Genomic DNA, 13,922 nt, shown 5'->3' on the forward strand with positions numbered 1-13,922 from the left:
ATCTTACTAGCTTAATATTGCCCTGAAAAAATCCCAAAGGATATTGAACTTGGAAGTATAATATATTGACTTGTTAAAAATGACTAACTGTGTTAATGTTTATTCTCTTGCCAAGCAAAAGTGACTTAAATGGCCCTCCTGAACATTTTACGTTTTGTAATTTGGTCACTTTCTCCTGTACGACTACGATATTTGTGTAAATAATAAAAACACAAATATTTCTCTTTAAAAAAAAACTCGAAGATAGAATAATATACTAACCAACTAACCATCACGCCGCTTCCCTGCGAGGGCAGGCAGAGAGAATCAAACATCACACCACTCTGTCTTTGCAATTATTCTTCGCCTCTTCCACATCTCCTCATACATACTCGAAGATTATTACGACTTCAGACCCGGCATAATATTAAAAGACCAAAAAAAAGACATTCTGAATTGAAGGAGAAATTTCCCAGCTTAAATAAACAGACGTTAATATTTCACGTAATTATTTTTTGAGAATAAACAAGTTATGTACGGCGAGTTTGGTAGAGTTCCGAAGTTAGACCATCCGCGAGACGCTAATTGACATCGCCTGGGAAATTGTAACGAAATATGAATTAACCTTCGCCAAGGACATAGTCTGAAGCAAACAAACAAGTCTTTTTAGAAGCTCAATCAACTTGAGATACGTGAAATTAAAAATATTTTATTTCTGCGAATATCTTATACTTTTGAAGGATGAAAAGCCATTAAATTTTAAAAAAAGGTTAATAATTCTGCGAAGTTTTCTCATGTTTTGAAGGTCGACTTATTAAATTAATTATTATTTGGATAAGCACCTTACCTTCCCTATTCTAACCTAACCTCTTTTTATCCAAACGCTGATGAAAAAAAGAAAAAAAAATTGTAAAAAAAATATATATATATATATATATATATATATATATATATATATATATATATATATATATATATATATATATATATATATATATATATATATAAATATATATATATATATATATATATACATATATATATATATATATATATATATATATATATATATATATATATATATATATGAATATATATATATATATATATATATATATATATATATATATATATATTTATATATATAAATATATATATATATATATATATATATATATATATATATATATATATATATATATATATATACATATATATATATATATATATATATATATATATATATATATATATATATATATATATATATATATATATATATATATATATATATATATATATATATATATATATATATATATATTTATATATATAAATATATATATATATATATATATATATATTTATATATATATATATATATATATATATATATATATATATATATTTATATATATATATATATACAAATAAATATAATATAAATATATATATATATATATATATATATATATATATATATATATATATATTTTAATTAAGTTAATAATTCTGCGAAGTTTTCTCATGTTTTGAAGGTCGACTTATTAAATTAATTATTATTTGGATAAGCACCTTACCTTCCCTATTCTAACCTAACCTCTTTTTATCCAAACGCTGATGAAAAAAAGAAAAAAAAATTGTAAAAAAATATATATATATATATATATATATATATATATATATATATATATATATATATATATATATATATATATATATATATATATATATATATATATATATATATATATATATATATACATATATATATATATATATATATATATATATATATATATATATATATATATATGAATATATATATATATATATATATATATATATATATATATATATATATATATATTTATATATATAAATATATATATATATATATATATATATATATATATATATATATATATATATATATATATATATATATATATATATATATATATATATATATATATATATATATATATATATATATATATATATATATATATATATATATATATATATATATATATATATATATATATATATATATATATATATATTTATATATATAAATATATATATATATATATATATATATTTATATATATATATATATATATATATATATATATATATATATATATATATTTATATATATATATATATACAAATAAATATAATATAAATATATATATATATATATATATATATATATATATATATATATATATATATATATATTTTTTTTTTTTTTCATCAGCGTTTGAATATATATACTAGGGAGGGTCCGATACCTTGCGGGAAACCCGCTTGGCACAGCGCGGGTGTAAACTGTGTGCACTTTCGAGTTAAGCTTAGACTATGATGTTCTCTGCGTTAATTTAACCATGATGTTTGTGTGAAAGCACTAAAATAAAGAATAAAGGATATATAAACTATATTTGTTCGTGTATGTCATATATTATTAAATGTACGGCATATTGTTAGTTAAGATAAACTGTGCAGTATAATGAATTTTAGAACATGTTTTTATATATTTGGGGATAAAAAAAGGAAAAAAAAGGCTTCAAAGGTTTCAGACTCATTTGACTTACTTAATGAGCAAATGAATTCCCATATGTAAATAAACAAATGGGACATATTTGAAATAATTTGTCATAATTTGTTGATAAGTTATTAAATATTTCACAATAACTAACAAGTATTGTATGTGTATGCACGGTTGTAAAAATATATGCTGTTTCTTATGCCATTCAAAGTTTCAGTTTTGAATTTAGTGTTCAAAACTTAGACAGGATTTCATGAAAATTTTCTACTAGCCACAAGTCTAGCTGCGAGATAACATCTCCGAGGTATGGCTTTCGCAGGACGAAACAGTGTAGGTTTTGTAAAGGATAACGTGATCAGAAAACTTATTCCAATGATCCAGCAGCACATTGGAAAATGGGTTTAATTACATATCGAGGTCATTTATCTTCAGGATAATGGTAGTTTTGAAATTACATTGAAACAAATAAAATGACATTTTTTAATTATTTTTTCATTATTTCTGTAAGATAACATGATGTGATTATGGTACAAAAATAAAACACACGTTTAAAACCACTTTTGAGTTTATTATGTAAACATGACTAGTTTCGAGAACTAAAGATATTGTTTTTTATTTAATAATAATAAAATAATAAAACCCTTATCCGCACCCCAATGGTACATAGGGTACTATGTCTTATAAACGCAGTGTTATCATGATCGTTTTACACATGAAGGAAAGGTGATCAGCCCTCCGCTTCAGGTACCAGTCTATGGTAATATTGAATAAATATTACAGTGAAAAAATTACTTATATTTATTTTTACCCCCCTTGGGAATCGGACCCGGGACCTCCAGAACGGTAGCCGAGCGTACTGATCATTACACTACGGAGGCGGACAGTCATTTATACATAATAAAATAATGAAAAAAAATTAACCACTTTTGTGTGCCATGACGTATTTTGCAAAAAACATTCAATAAGTATTATGTATCTGGCTACCGTACCCGTCGCACGTCACAATCTTTATTCAGAGTACCTGTCTTTCGAACTAATTAGCGCGGATTTCACCTATATTTCATATGGATAGTGAGTAGGTACAACTTTTATTTTAGCCAAGTTGACATTTTCAATTGCGGAAGATCTGTGTTGAAGAGTTGAATGGTGAGCATATTGTCCTCTCAGGATCTTTAAAAACTATGTTTCTCTGCATTGTATGTATGTTCCTACTGGAATTAACATCACACGCACACACACATACACCCTCTTACACACATTTTCTCTCATAAATACGTGTTTATTTGCTAGATCTCCTCTAAATATTTTGTACTCATTTTTATGTTACAACATTTTCAAAAAAATGTTGTAAATAAATTATCTGGTCAAATTATAAGCTTAAAAAATAATAAAATTGAAAATGGTATTTTCTGGCGTTTCTCATGTGTGTAATTATAATCCAGGATTCGGACCTCACATACTAATATAAGAGTTTCTGCTTAGTAAAAAAGCTTCTTTACATCTCACCAATAGATGTCTCTAGTGAAGTTCTAGTGATTCAAGAACAAGGTTTCTAAATTGGTTCATGTATATAGAACTTTGAGTAGTGTGGTTGTCAATAATGGGTAGAATTGGTGAATGTTACACGTGTGTAAAGTGGCCACTTTAACCAGCCGATGACGGTCGTCAGCCCCGTGCCCAGACTTCCATATTCTTCTTCATCTTTGATGAGATGTCAAAAAATAATATCAATTTTATGTTTCTGTGGCTAATTATAATTATCTTGTTTAATGTATTTCTTTAAATGTTTTATTTTACATATGTTGCTGTTGTTAGCCCTAAAAAAGATATTCTTATCAACAGGTGAACGTAAAATCTGTAGTGAATTATTATTTTTTTTTTTTTTACATTTTTAAATAAATATTTTTGTTTAATTTTAATGGGATAAATGAGTCACAATTCAAAGATTTCCTTTTACCTTTCTATTAGTACGGAATTATAAAACAAATTTAAAAAGATCCTTTTGAATCGTAATTGAAAGGTTTTAATCATTTTTCCTTTCGGTAATTATACCTCACTCTACTTTCTACAAACGATAAAATTTAATTTCTGAAGTAGAAATCATTTTCCTGTTCAATGATCCCATAAAAGCTATCATATCGGTTGCAGGCTATTGAGAGATAACAGATTTCAAGGGAGGGGTTGGAATTTGAAAAGCGAGAGGGTGTTTCATCTTCGTAAATGTAAACTTGGGACTGATGATATCGGGAGAAAATATTCAAAGTGAATAAATAAGCTTCAGAGGTATTATAAACGACGACAAAAACTGTCGATATGCTTATTATCTTACGGATAAAAAAATATTCTTGATCAACCCAGATTTTTGATAATATTTCAATCTTTATTTAAATTATTTATTTATTTTATTTTATTTTAGTTTTTATTTTATTGATTCCTAGGGGGAGGAGTGAAAATAAATATAAGTGATTTTACACGCTAATATTTATTGAATATTACCCTAAAGCGCAGGAGTAATGCAAGAGTATACATTCATGTAAGAAATGATCAAGATAACACTACGTCGATACAGTGTCCTATGCACCATTGAGTGCGAATAAGGGTTGGAAGAATACTTGAATTTTTTCATTGATTGATTTAGCAATACTTTGTGGTAATGTATCCATTTTTAATTTTTATTTTATCTGGTAAATACCACTACTACTACTACTACTACTACCATCACGCCGTTTCCCCGCAGGGGTAGGCAGAGAGGATGGAACGCCACACTCTTCTGTCCTGACATACACTCCTAGCCTCCTTCACATCCATACATCTAGTCATACATGCCCTCCGATTACGCAGACTTTTGACACCGCCAGATTTTAGGTTCTGATTGATCTGATCGTGCCAAGTCTTTTTCGGTCGTCCACGTTCTGTTTTCCCTCTCACATTCGCCACATATATTTTCTTAGTCATTCTCTCGCTATCCATTCGCTCCACATGTCCATACCACCGCAAAGAGCTCTTTCTAATCTTTTCAATTATTCCTCGTTCAGCCTTACATTCCTTAAATACCACATTTAAAAAATCTATGGTAACAAGTGTTTTGCTGCATTTTGCATAATTTTAAAACACCGTATTGCGATTTTTGAAAATGATTATCCAAAGACGTGTAACTAAAGATTTTAAGAAAATGTGGTTTTTACCAGGTTAAAGTTTATTTGAAACCTTTTATTTTTATAAACTAACTAACTAACCAACAACAATAAGCGAGTAGAAGTTAGAGTGAAATCCGTTAAATTTATCGAGTAAAATAAAATAACATACGGTGACACGGACCGTTCGACCATAAGATCAGATATTGATGGGTTTGACCGAGAAAATTTATCAAAATAGTGAATTAAACATCACAAGTTTTGAATCATTTTAAACAAAATAATACCGAAATATTGTTAAAGATATTACAATTTTTTAATTGAACTTGCTGGAATGATTATCAAGTTTTAGAGTGAATTGGTGTTTTAGGGGGATTTCGAATCCCCCTAAAACACTTATGCCCGGGTAGATTAACACTAATATTCAAATAAACCAATTTTGCATATATTTTGAAAATGCCTCCATAAAATTTCAGGAAAAACTGAAATGTTGCCACGGTTCGTGAAACATTTCAGGACAGAACTGAATTAATTATTAAATGTACATTATAAAGCTGTTTTTTATCATGTAGATCAATTAATGTTATTAACATAAATATTTTTTATAGCGTTTTTGAAATAAATACGAAATGGAAAATACTCGGAGTTTTGAAAATTTATGGTAATTTGTATTTAATTTGAATTTGAATATTTTTTAAAGGAATAATCCGCAAAGGCTCTACAAAGGCTTACGGAGTGCTTGTGTGTGTATTAATATAAATATATATTGAAAACTAATCAAACCTCGGTTATTTGCTAGATATATGTAATTATTGTTTCATTACTCGTGAAAAAACACTATCTTCTATCCGATCAATCGAATACAATTTTTATGAAAGGTTTAAATCATAAAGCAGCTTATTTTATGTATCGGGAAAAGCCTTTTCGCTGGAAGCTTTTAGTGTATTATCAACCCCAATATTATTTGAAGCTTTCAGAAGTAAAACTCCGATCATGTTTTCATAAAACTAAAACACACCTGTATCGTAGTTTATTTTACAAAAACCCTTTTTTTATTATTTTAGTATTGTATGGCTATATTCACTTACAACATTTTGAATGTGTCCAAATACTTTTTCACAAATCTTGATTATCTCCAAATAGAGCTTTTTTTAGATAATTATTTATTTGTTTATTTTAAAAGAGAAATATTTGGTTTTTTTTTATCATTTACAAAAATACTTCAACTTCTATCTTCGAGTTTTTTTATAGAGAAATATTTGTGTTTTTATTATTTACACAAATATCGTAGTCGTACAGGAGAAAGTGACCAAATTACAAAACGTAAAATGTTCAGGAGGGCCATTTAAGTCACTTTTGCTTGGCAAGAGAATAAACATGAACACAGTTAGTCATTTTTAACAATTCAATATATTATACTTCCAAGTTCAATATCCTTTGGGATTTTTTCAGGGCAATATAAGGCTAGTAAGATATCAAATAGTCAATGATCACGTTTTTGTAAAAAAATGCACTTGGTCACTTTCTCCTGTATGACTACGATATTTCAATTTCATACTATTTCTGTTAGCCCAAGCGGCTCATTATTAGAAATAGGTATCGAATTGTGGTAGAGTGGGTTCGAACCGAGAAACTCTGACTCAAGAGTCCGCGACACTAACCACGGGGCCACAACCCGACACAGATCAATTTTGACATTTCAAAATAGATGAACAAGAACATGGAAGTCCAGTATAGTTCGATTTAGAAAAAATAGTGCTTGAATCACTAGGATTTCACATCAGTTGTCAGTTTCACAGATGAGCGTCTATACGACTAGGTCACGGCGCCTCTAAAAAATATTTTTAATTTTAATTTTGCAAAGTATTTTCCAAGGAAAACTTTAATTTAAAACGGATGGATGTTATCAGAAAGTGACTGTTGAATCAATAAATAGAAATAATTTTAATCATGTAAAAATATCATATCCCATAATCCGTGTGCTAAAATGACATTTAACTAACTTTAACTACAAAGCTTTTATTTTCAAAAGTGTCTACCTCCATGGTGTAATGGTTAGTATTTAACTTTTGTTCTGGTTAGTGCTGGAGGTCACGAGTTCGATTCTCAGAGGGGGGGGGGTGAAAATAAATATAAGTTATTTTACACTCTGATATTATTTCATATTACCCCGGACTGGTTGGTACCTGATGCGCAAGACTGATCTCCTTGCATTCATGTAAGTAACGATCAAGATAACACTGTTTCAATACAATTCAGTGCCCTATGCATCATTAGGTGCGGGTAACGATTAGAAGTAGAAGAATATCATTTTCAAAATAAATAAATCGATTGGCATTCATCGTGAATTGATCGCAGACAAAGTAAAACGTAGTTTTATGGTTGAACTTAAAACGAAACTATTTATTTATTTAATATTCGTAGAGATAATTGTTTTTTAACATTGGATTATATTTACGTAAGTAAAATTATATTCAATAAGTTGATAAATCGAAAAATCTTTCAAATATTTTCAGGTGCTGCTTCAACTTCTGAAACTCATTAATAATTAAACACATAAACAATAAGAAGGTGAATTAACTTACCCTCCGCATAACTCTGAGCGAAAATGAAGAGGTCTTCATGGCTGCTTCTGGGGATGTCTCGAAGTCAAAGTTGAAATAGGGGTCCTTAATTAAGGCTGGAGGGTGTGACGACGAGTGGAAAATTCCCTTTTCTGATTCGCAAGAAATGCGTCCACCATGCGACGCGTCCCGACAGAGACTGAGTAGGAAAAAGGCGTGTGATGGCATCGCTTTCAGGAAAGAGGGATGAAAACTATTTCTTTCTCTGTCCTACCCTTATTGGGATAAGCGGGATGAAAGGGTTGGAGATATCTTGACAAAGTGTTGTCATCTCTTTTCAGCATTTGCTCTCGGAGTAGGTACGATGTACGTCACTTGTTGCAGGGTCCACAGGATTTTCTTATAGTGATCGGATAGACATCTTTGAAAAATTAAATGTGTTTATGTTAAGAACATCAATCTCGTACTCAACTTTAAATATGAGTGATTTTATCACACTTTTCCTTGTGTTTTGAATTTATACGATAAATGTTGATCTGATTCTTAAAATTTTATTTGACAAAGCGATTTATTGAGGTCAGAACACTCTTATTTCAAGAAATCTCGGGATGCCTCTTCTTTAGAGATAGTCTCTAACTAAAACGGATGGAGAAGAAAAGCATAAATAAAATGATGTATTTATATTTCACTTCCAGAGTTTAATTGATTATCCTTTAAAAAAATGAACTTGCAAAATATTATGAATTATAAAAAAAGGTCTAAAAAAATTAAAAACATGTTTTCAGGCATCTCCTTGCAATTAATACTTTTATAATAATTTATTATTAGATTAAAACCAATATTTTTAGCTTTTCCACTTTTTTATTTGACCAGCGACCGGGTTTCGTCGTTACCGACATCATCAGACTGGTTATACTACTTTTATAATACATTTTTTTTAAGAAAATCATACAAATTTTAGTAGTGTTGTCAATCATGGATAAAATGGTTTTAAGTCATCACTCAAAGATGTTAAGTCATAATAACCGTCCAATCATAGGCCGTAAGCCCTGTAAATGTTTAGACATCTACATTCTTCTTCATTTATGTTAAGATGTTATTGAAATATATAATAATTTAAATTTATATTTATATATTTAATATATTTTTAAACATATAAATAATGATTAAAGAAAACACTTCGTTTTTTACTACTTGAGTTTTATTATAGACTACATGTTTCAGAAGTTAAACTTCCTGAATGATGGAAGTTTAACTTCTGAAACATGTAGTCTATAATAAAACTCAAGTGGTAAAAAACGAAGTGTTTTCTTTAATCATTGAAACATGTCTTACCACAAAGTTAATGCCAAAACAATAAATAAAATACATATAAATATATTAATATACATTTTTATATTTATTTTGCTTACCTTACTTTAAGTATAAGGCTATATCTATTTTTATTATAAAACGTGCTTTGAAATTCGAATACAAATATTTTAAATGAACTTTAGAACCTTGCACACTTTACCTCAGTATTTATAATGTAGATCAATAAATGAGTAATGTAAAAATACATATTTTGATAGAATCTACTTAGTTAAGTGATTATAAAAATATAAAAAATTCGTGAAAATTATATATAAATTCGAGAATATTCAGATTCCTCGATGGCACAGCGTTCGATATCAGGTAATAAAAAGTTATAGCGCTGAAAGATACACCATATCAAGCAAACAAGGCACTTATCGGTCTGACGGCTAGGTGTGTGGGTGTAAGAGGGGGTTGATATGGAGTGGAGGGATGATCAGGAACTGGGGGAGGGTAGTTCAACCCGTTGCTATGCAACTGAGAGACGCCTTGAAGATGTGTTACGAGTTTGCTATATTTGTATAACATACTTATATACGTATTTTAAAGTGATTTAAAGAGGTATTGGTACTCAATATATCGCACAGTAAGATCTATAAGATCGTAACCGCAAATGACAGTGTGCGTTACAACATTCTGTGAGAAAGTAAGTAAAAGGAAGTACGTAAAGTAGCCCAGCGTGCTGACCATTGCACTAATAATAACCATATCCGCTCCCTAGGTGGAGCATATGGAGTCCACAAACTGTCTCCAGGCTTTTCTGTCGGCTGCCAGCTCCCTTGCATCCTCCCAAGTCAGATCCGCGTCGCGAAGTTCTGACGAGAACTGCCGACGAATTGTCAGCAATGGTCGTCCTGGGCGGCGCGAACCTGATGCCTTGTAAAAGAGGCAAGCTTGGTTAAGGCTCTCAGGAGGCATGCGGAGTACGTGGCCAAGCCAACTGAATCGCCTTTTTTTGACGACAGTTGTGACCAGGATTTGCTGCGTCCTACGCCTTATCTCTTCATTCCTCACAAAGTCAAACCACCGCACGCCTAAGATTCTCCGCAAACACCTGTTCTCAAAGCTTAGTACACGGCTGCTTTGGGCCCTTGTAAGGTGCCATGTTTCACAGCCGTATAAGAGAACAGGAGCAATGCAGGCATTGTATAGGCGGCATTTGGTTTTCACCGAGTATAAATCCGATCTCCAGACAGCCTTCATACTGTTGAATGCGGACCCAGCGAGTCCTAATCGCACTCCCAGTTCCTTCTGAAGGCTGCCATTTTCAGTCGCGTACACTCCCAAGTACTTGAAACTCTCGACCCTTTCGATGCGCTGGTTACTCAACGTCAAGGGTTGTTGGGCATCTAGGCATGAGCTGTTGCACAACACATGGGTTTTTGCAACATTTATTGTAAGCCCCATGTGCGTAGAGTACCTATTTACCCTGTCGACGATCAATTGAAGACCCTCGACGGAGTCATCAATTAAAACAGCATCATCTGCGTACTCTAGGTCGCAGAGTTTCCGGGAGGGGGAGATGGATATACCTCGGTCAGATGGTAATGACTTTCGAAGAATGAAATCCATGAGGATGATGAAGAGAAACGGTGCAAGGACGCAGCCTTGTCTGACTCCGGTAGAGACCCCAAACCAATCCGTGACAACATCGTCAACTCTCATTCGACATTCACTATTGAGGTGAAGGGACTTAATTAGCTCCACTAATTTCGCAGGCACCCCATAAGCTTCCAGTACTTTCCAGAGTGTGGGCCTGTGCGGACTATCAAACGCTTTCTCATAGTCTACAAAACACATCGCCAGAGAACTGTTAAATTCCTGGCTCTGCTGTAGAATGTGGCGAATATTATGGATTTGATCCGCACAGGACCTGCCAGGCAGAAACCCTGCCTGGTTTTCTCTGAGCACCTGCATAATGGGGGCTCGGATTCTCTGCAAGATTACGTGGGCAAGCACCTTCCCAGGTACGCTGAGTAGCGTAATGCCGCGGTAGTTGTCACAGTTGAGTGGATCACCCTTCTTATGTAACACGGTAATCTCCCCATTTACCCAGTCTCTAGGGCATCGCTCTTCTTCCCACACACTGGACATTAATTGGTGTAAAGGGCCAATAATGCCAGTAACGCTGCATTTCAAGAATTCCGGGTGGATACCATCAACACCAGGGGCAGTCCCATTTTTCAATTTCGACACGGCAGCTATAATTTCTGCCTGTGTCGGTGGACCATCAGGTATGGCGACCGCCCGCGGAATGCTTGACGCAGCCTCCGTGGGAATATCGAGGATGATTGGAGGAGGAGGGCGATTCAAGACCCTGTGGAAATGATCACGCCATATTTCCTTTACACGATCCGCGTCAGATTCGGTAACTCCATTTGTGTTTTTCACAGCTCCAGGGGTTACCGAATTCTTTCCGCAGATCTTCCTTGTTATTTGGAATAATTTCCGCGTGTCATTTCCTTGGGCAGCATGTTCCGCCGTTACAATAAGAGAATCGAGATGACGGCGCTTATCGAGTCTGCATGATCGTTTGACTATACGATCTTGGCACCTGTAGTCATCTCTGAGGGTGTCCAGTTGGTAGGGGTCACTTTCACTGTCCCTCAGTGCTTTTAAGTGAGCGCGCTCAGCCATCTTTCCCCAGGTCTCATCTGACATCCAATGGGGTCTTTCTCCTATCCTGGGGCCAAGAACCTCATTGGCGGAAGAGTTGAGAGCCGATTTGAGACTAGCCCACTGTGCCTCAATCGAGTCAACATTAATGGGCAGAGGATCGGTGTCTTGCTGGACACGTTGTCCGACCGTTTCCTCGAATCTCAATCTTATTTCGGCACTCTTCAACTTGTCTAAGTTGATTCTCTTCCGCCGAGGACATCTCGGCAGACGTTTGAGCTGCAGACAGATTCTTCCGACGAGTAACTCGTGATCACTATGAATGTCGGCCCCTCTGTAGGACCTGACATCGAGGAGCTCTCGCCGGTTAGCACGTCCATAGAGGATGTGATCTATCTGCGCTCTTGTTCGTCCATCAGGGGAGGTCCAGGTGTACTTATGGATGGACTTATGGGGAAATAGCGTACCGCCAATGACAAGGTCGTTAATACTAGCGAACTCGACCAGTCTTTCTCCATTGCCATTGGCTTGCCCATAGCCGTGCCTTCCCATCACCGTTGGGGCAAGTGATGGGTCTGTTCCGACTCTCGCGTTAAAATCTCCCAATACTACCACGCGGGTTCTTCTTGGGAGAGAGGCGATGACCGCATGGAGAGAGTCGTAGAAGGCATCTTTTGTTTGGGCATCTGCAATTTCGGTAGGCGCGTAGCACTGTAGGACAGTGACAGAACTATCGGCCGTTTGGAGGGTGACGCGTATAAGCCTTTCAGAAATTGGTTCCCAACTAAGCAAGCACTTTGCTGCTCTTTCTGAAAGGAGAATTGCCACCCCTTGACGGTGATATCGTTCTTGGCCGGAGTGCAGACACATGTGACTATCCAACAACCTCTTTCCAGATCCTTTCCATCGCGACTCGCTCAGTCCTAGGATATCTAACTTGTAGTCATCCATGATACGAGTCGCGTGAATATCTTTTCCGTGGACCTGCATTGTCCGCACATTGTACGTTCCAATGCGGAAAGATGAATTGTTGGATAGGAGCCGTTTAGTGAGCGCAGTCCTAATACCACAGCCGGGTCGGGGGGTGCCAGAGAAGCCGGTGTCCGAGGCATTTCGTGGACTTATCGTAATCAAAGGGGTTTAGGGAGGCAGAGTGATTGGCCCTGCGCTCCCGAGGCCTGAGGTCCGAGGACTCCTCAACAGGTCGGCTCAACCTTGTTTCCCGCTTTGTCTGGCCTCTCTTCACCAACCTGCTTGGCATGGGAGACCCTTCTGGTAGTTAGACTACCGCCATAGCCTGGTGAATCACTGAGGCACGCAAGCCCCCTCACCGCGACAAGGTGGGGATCAAGAGGGGACCATTGCACTACGGAGGCGTAAATATATTTATACATTTATATATGGCCGCCTCCGTAGTGTAATGGTCGGCGCGCTCGACTACCGTTCTGGAGGTCCCGGGTTCGATTCCCAAGGGGGGTAAAAATAAATATAAGTAATTTTTTCACTGTAATATTTATTCAATATTACCCTGGACTGGTAACAGAAGCGGAGGGCTGATCACTTTTCCTTTTTGTGTAAACGATCAAGATAACACTGCGTTTATATGACGCAGTGCCCTATGCACCATTGGGGTGCGGATAAGGGTCTTATTATTAGTATTATTATTATTTATATATACAGTAGCGAACAGTCAAATCTTTCCAGTGAAAAATTATTTGTTTT

General features: G+C 33.9%; 1 protein-coding gene across 1 annotated transcript; it reads right to left on the reverse strand.

Moving 5' to 3' along the window:
- Window positions 1–8,558: 8,558 nt before the first annotated feature.
- On the reverse strand, window positions 8,559–13,312 carry LOC148300359 (protein CFDP2-like). Its single transcript, XM_088274900.1, has 3 exons — window positions 13,268–13,312; window positions 12,139–13,184; window positions 8,559–8,652 (listed from the first exon to the last, which is right to left on the reverse strand). Exons 1-3 carry the CDS (start codon window positions 13,310–13,312, stop codon window positions 8,559–8,561), a joined length of 1,185 nt encoding a protein of 394 aa, XP_088131026.1.
- Window positions 13,313–13,922: the final 610 nt, after the last annotated feature.

Source organism: Brachycentrus maculatus, unplaced genomic scaffold, assembly GCF_059751285.1.
Source record: "Brachycentrus maculatus isolate JH-2025_06_01 unplaced genomic scaffold, ASM5975128v1 h1tg000744l, whole genome shotgun sequence".
Taxonomy (NCBI): Eukaryota; Metazoa; Arthropoda; class Insecta; order Trichoptera; family Brachycentridae; genus Brachycentrus; species Brachycentrus maculatus.

What these genes read in the sequence shown, in the direction of transcription:
- LOC148300359 (XM_088274900.1), bottom strand. Translation starts at nt 13,312, where the DNA reads ATGCCTCGGACACCGGCTTCTCTGGCACCCCCCGACCCGGCTGTG. An exon ending in CACCCCCCGACCCGGCTGTG is followed by an intron (nt 13,185 to 13,267) that starts GTATTAGGACTG and finishes CGGACAATGCAG; the next exon opens with GTCCACGGAAAAGATATTCA. An exon ending in ACCCTCAGAGATGACTACAG is followed by an intron (nt 8,653 to 12,138) that starts GTGCCAAGATCG and finishes AATTTTTCAAAG; the next exon opens with ATGTCTATCCGATCACTATA.